Genomic DNA, 6,248 nt, shown 5'->3' with positions numbered 1-6,248 from the left:
TCATCATTGATATATAAACTATCAGACTGCGTGGTCGGTAGTAGTGGGTTGCAGTAGGCCTTTAAATCACCAGAAATGATTCCCGGGCGCGGCTACCGCTGCTGCTCACTGCTCCCCTCACCTCCCAGGGGGTGAACAAGGGGATGGGTCAAATGTAGAGGACACATTTCCCCACACCTAGTGTGTGTGACAATTATTTGTACTTTAACTCAGCAAAAAGTGCAGGTGTACCTAATGATGTGTCCAATGTGTGCATCAAAAGACAGACACACACACACACACACACACACACACACACACACACACACACACACACACACACACACACACACACACACACACACAAGTGCAACCTGTACATCCAAGGTGTCTTTTATTGGCTGTGTTTCTTTTGGAAGAATGATTGCCATGTTCACCCACAGCACCATGACAGAGGCTAAGGCTACAGTCACAACCCTTCCTGCTTGGTAAAGTCAGGGTGTAGAGAGGACGGCTAAAAAGAGTTCTCTGGTCAGTTCATGTCACTAAGAAAGTGCCGGAGCAGCGCGGCAATAAAAAGGCACTTTTGTAAAAGTTACTAATGAAGTGTTAATATCATGGTTCATAGTGAGGATGCCCATCTGCTGGGAGGGTACAGGAAGTTGGGGTTAACACGACACAGTTTAGGTCTCACTTCAGTTTTTTACTTCCTTCTCCATGGATCCGCTGGGGTCAAGCGGAATAAAACACGGCCGCACCAGTCACCACAAAACGGGGAAGTCGACTTTGGCGAAGCCGGGGTCTCGGCGTAGCTCCCAGTACGTGTTGTTGCTCACCCACGTGTCGTCCTCCGACTTCCTGTCCACACAAGACCGACATCAGTCAATATTGCCCAACACTGAATATTTAAATCTTGTTTTTCCATCTAAGCAAACATGGCGGCTGCCAACACACCTTGAGCAAACAACAGAGCGGCGTTTCACTTTTATACTCCTACTAATCTTCCAGGAGACGGAAAACACTTAACTAAAATTATTTTGTCTATTTTATCAAGGCAGCACGGTTGAACAGGGGTTAGTGAATGTGCCTCACAATACAAAGGTCCTGAGTTCAATCCCGGGCTCGGGATCTTTCTCTGTGGCGTTTGCATGTTCCCCCCGTGACTCTGTGGGTTCCCTCCGGGTACTACGGTTTCCTCCCACCTCCAAAGACATGCACCTGGGGATAGGGCCCTCCCACTTCCAAAGACATGCACCTGGGGATAGGTTGATTGGCAACACTAAATGGTCCCTAGTGTGTGAATGTGAGTGTGAATGTTGTCTGTTAGAGATGCGCGGATAGGCAATTATATCATCCGCAACCGCATCACCAACGTCGTCATCCACCCGCCGTCCACCCGAACCAACATTTTATCAGAACCGTACTCGCCTGCCAACCGCCCGCTGAAATACATCAGAGGTCGGCAGCCTTTACCACTCACAGAGCTATTTAAACCTGTTTCACAGAGTAATGAAGACAATTGGAGCCGCTAACGTTCTTGCGACTATCCAATAGCGTTCATCCTGATGACAAGAATATGGGCGCGCTGTGCAGCCATTGCCTTTGACACCTTCAACAACACGTACGAACCGATTGTTAGTCCGGCAACATGTTGTGTGCAGCTTCCGCAATCACACGTACAAGATTGAAATGCATACTGGGTGATACAGAGTACACTGATGGTTGTGATATAAACAACTTTAACGCTTACTAATATGTGCCACGCTGTGAAGCCACACCAAACCAGATTGACAAACACATTTCGGGAGAACATCCTCACAGTAACACAACATAAACGCAACACAACAAATACCCAAAACCCTTTGTATCTGTGACACACCTGAATATATTTTACACCCGCGCACCCCCAACCACGCCCACCTTACCGACGCACGGGGGGGTGGCGGGGTTTGCTGCTAGCGGGGTGTATAAAATAGTCAGGAAATGTCACGGATACAAAGGATTCTGGGTATTTGTTGTGTTGCATTTATGTTGTGTTATGGTGAGGATGTTCTCCCGAAATGTGTTTGTCAATCTTGTATTGTGTGGCTTCACAGCGTGGCGCATATTTGTAAGAGTGTTAACATTTTTTACATCACAACCAATTGTGTACTCTGTGTCACCCAGTATGCCTTGCAGTCGTGTGCGTGTTGCCGCAGAAGCCACACACAACATGATGCTGGACTGACAAGCAGATCGTACATGTTGTAGAAGGCGACAAAGCCGATGGCTTCATAGCACGCCCTAATACTTATTATCTGGGTGACTGCCGGCAGTCATTCTAGAGAATATTAACGTCTCCTATTGTCTTCTTCGCTTTATGACACGGGTCTTAAATGGCTCTTTGAATGGCAAAGGATACCGATCCCAGAACCATGTATATCAAATATTTCCGGATGTTTCAACCGCCACCCGCCCGAATCTAATTAAAATCTATTTTTTCTTTATGTCACCCGCCCGACCCGCGGTTTATCCGCGGACGAGACTGCAAACCGCGCATCTCTATTGTCTGTCTGTCTGTGTTGGCCCTGCAATGAGAGGTGGCGACTTGTCCAGGGTGTACCCCGCATTCCGCCCGAATGCAGCTGAGATACGCTCCAGCAAACCCAAAAGGGACAAGCGGTAGAAAAATGGATGGATGGGTAGTTCTCAAAGGTTTTTAATCGAGTAAAAATCACTCGGCTCTATAAGTGCCATCATGTTGACCAACATTAAAAGACAGTAGCGTAGTAGGCCTAAGGTTCATTGAAACTAGGCAGAGGTTTTATTTTAACAAGATTATTTTATAACAGTAAAACTGTTTGAATATATAATGAGGTGATTTTTTTGGCGTACCGCCAGATGGAGCCCGTGATTTTAATTCAAGTCATTCACGGGGATTTCTTGTACTTTTAGGAATCTGCAAAGCACTTGGCGTATAAACTTTGCTCTATAAATAAACTTGGTTATGGTTTTGTTTTCAAACACTGTACAGTTACAATATTGTACATCACATACTTACGTTTTCTCCTTTACATGTTCAAAAAGGAGTAGGAATAAGCCGAGCCTATTCAATCCGTCCTTTTTTCCATTTCATAGAAAAACATTTGTTTGTTCATCACCTAACAAATTTAGTTCTCATGAATAAACAGTTGCTTATAAATTGTGATTGGCATAACGAGATTGTCTCATTGTCGATTAAGTTGAATTATTTGTCAAGCATCGTCTTCCTTACGTGAGTTGGAAGTGCGCTTTTTTTTTTATTTTGCCTAATTCACAATACTTATGTAAGACAAGAAAGCATTCTTTTTTTTTTTTTTTGCATTCTAAGTCTTAAAAAATGGCAAGTAAGAGGTGGCTAATAATGCAGCTAGTGTGAGTGCACTGTTGCGCCAATAACCTCTCTAAAAATATCCAAAAAGCGCCATCAATACTTTATTTACATGTCGTGACCAGAAGATTAACAAGTGTTAGCGATACAGTTGGAATGACTTTTATCGGCGCCGTGATCGGCTTATCCTGCTGCATCGCCTCTGAAATGGTGACAGTTAGTTTTAGATTGGAATGACTTTTATCGGCGCCATGATCGGCTTATGCTGCTATATTGACATATGGAGCTGCTGCATCGCCTTTGAAATGGTGACAGTTAATTTTAGATGATAAATCATGCCCTTCTGGACATAAACCCACAAATTGGTCAACTTTGACTTCCAACTTGGATCCAGAGATGGCGAGAAAGACAATGTGGAGGGGGGCGTGGCCTGCAGCAAAGCGGGTTGTGGCAGGACCTGCCTCGAAGTCAGTGACAGGTGCGTAAATGGCCCACCTGGGCCTGGTTATCTAATCACCGGTCGCTCTGTATAAGCCGCAACCGGGAGGATAGACGTTTTTGGAGCTAATGGAGATCGAGAGCGTGCCTGTCACAGCCACAAAGGACAATTGCTGGAAAGGGGAAGATATAAACATCCCATCAGTCTGTATCCCTGTGAGAGCAGACGTTGTACAGAAAGTGATTGATTTATTATTCAAAGTTAAAGAACAAATGATTGTCACGCACACACTTGGTGTGGCAAAATTATTCTCTGTATGTGACTCATCTCCCATGATCACACCTTGGGAGGTGAGGGGAGCAGTGAGCAGCAGCGGTGGCCGCGCCCGGGAATAATTTTTGATGATTTAACCCCCAATTCCCTATTTTGTCTTCTTTAGCATTTAGCAATACTGCTACATGATGCTTAGTGTTGTCGTCGTTGAAGTAACATTGTGATGCATCTGTGAAATTGATACGCTGCAAAATGCTTAAAATGATCAAAATATGCAAATACCAAAAGTTAGTAAAATGTTACTACATTACATATATATTTGGAGCAGGGGTCACCAACCTATATATATATATATATATATATATATATATATATTTACATAAAAAATGGGTATTTCTGTCAGTCATTCCGTCGTACATTTTTTTCCCGTTTACGGAAGGTTTTTTTGTAGAGAATAAATGATGAAAAGAAACACTTAATTGAACGGTTTAAAAGAGGAGAAAACAGGAAAAAAAAAAGGAAAATAAAATTTTGAAACATAGTTTATCTTCATTTTCGACTCTTTAAAATTCAAAATTCAACTGAAAAAAAGAAGAAAAAAACGAGCTAATTCGAATCTTGCTTAAAAAATTAAAAAAATTATTTATGGAACCTTATTAGTAATTTTTCCTGATTAAAATTAGTTTTTGAATTTTGATGACATGTTTTAAATAGGTTAAAATCCAATCTGCACTTTGTTAGAATATATTACAATTTGGACCAAGTTATATTTCTAACAAAGACAAATCATTATTTCTTCTAGATTTTCCAGAACAAAAAATTTAAAATAAATTCAAAAGACTTTGAAATAAGATTTCAATTTGATTCTACAGATTTTCTAGATTTGCCAGAATATTTTTTTTTTATTTTAATCATAAGTTTGAAGAAATATTTCACAAATATTCTTTGTTGAAAAAACAGAAGCTATAATGAAGAATTAAATTAAAATGTATTTATTATTCTTTACAACAACAACAAAAAATATTACTTGAACATTGATTTAAATTGTCAGGAAAGAAGAGGAAGGAATTTAAAAGGTAAAAAGGTACATGTGTTTAAAAATCCTAAAATCCTTTTTAACGTTGTATTTTTTCTCTAAAATTGTCTTTCTGAAAGTTATGAGAAGCAATCTAAGAAAATAAATGATTTTATTTAAAAAAGTGAAGACTAAGTCCTTAAAATATTTACTTGGATTTTGAAATTCTATTTGAGTTTTGTCTCTCTTAGAATTAAAAATGTCGAGCAAAGCGAGACCAGCTTGCTAGTAAATAAATACAATTTAAAAAAATAGAGGCACCTCACTGGTAAGTGCTGCTATTTGAGCAATTTTTTTTTTTTTTAACCCGGCCAGCGGGCTACTCATCTGGTCCTTACGGGCTACCTGGTGCCTGCGGGCACCGCGTTGGTGACCCCTGCTTTAGAGTGTATATAAAACATTGGAGGTTTTTTTGAAGTTTTTCAAGTGCTTTATAGGCGGAATATATCAAAAGTAATAACCTCCATTGTTAGCTGACTTTTGTTAACGTTTATTTACGAGTTAGAATGCATAAAAAAAACATAAGCGTTCTTGTCCCATATAAGAATGGTGAACGAAAGGCAAATGTCCACAAAGAAAAAGTCCACTTCTCAGTAAACTGGATCATTTTTACACATGATTTGACTTTTGTGCTTCTTTACATCCCATCATTTAATTTCATGCTAAAAGATTTAAAATGTTGTACATGCATACAAACTATTTTAAGTAATGTTTTCCCTGAGGACCTAATTAAACCCTGCGTGCAAATGACAGCACAACAAATATGGGGCAACGCAAAGAGCAACCTGCTTTAAGCTCGCTGCAGGGTTAACGAATGTGGTCACGTGGTTGAAACGTGATTATGAGGTGCAGACTTGGCGCTAGCTAACCCAGACTCTCGCTCCGGCGGCCCGCAAGTAAATGGAGTTTGACACTACTGCTTGAGGATTATAGTGATTAAGGAAGCAGTCAAACAACTATCATACCTGTAATGAAACAAGATGACTCAAATCCCATTCAACTGTTGGGACCATCTTGAACAATAAAAATGCGAAAACCAACCCTAGTGTAGGTCAATAAAGTATTATTCCATTAGCAAAAAGCTTGGATTTCTATTTTGTTGCTTTAGGTCATCCATCCAATCATCCGTCTTC

At 40.6% G+C, this 6,248-nt stretch overlaps 1 protein-coding gene across 1 annotated transcript in view; it reads right to left on the bottom strand.

Annotated features, from left to right (window-relative positions):
- Positions 1–356: 356 nt before the first annotated feature.
- Positions 357–6,248, bottom strand: part of LOC133540010 (oxysterol-binding protein-related protein 3-like) — a 108,237-nt gene continuing 102,345 nt past the window's right edge. Inside the window, 1 exon segment of the mRNA XM_061882461.1 lies at positions 357–837. Within this exon segment, the coding sequence (XP_061738445.1) occupies positions 741–837 (97 nt within the window). The 3' untranslated portion in view covers positions 357–740.

The sequence above is a fragment of the Nerophis ophidion genome, linkage group LG21 (assembly GCF_033978795.1).
Source record: "Nerophis ophidion isolate RoL-2023_Sa linkage group LG21, RoL_Noph_v1.0, whole genome shotgun sequence".
Lineage (NCBI taxonomy): Eukaryota > Metazoa > Chordata > Actinopteri > Syngnathiformes > Syngnathidae > Nerophis > Nerophis ophidion.
This window is presented reverse-complemented; position numbering and strand designations above follow the sequence as displayed.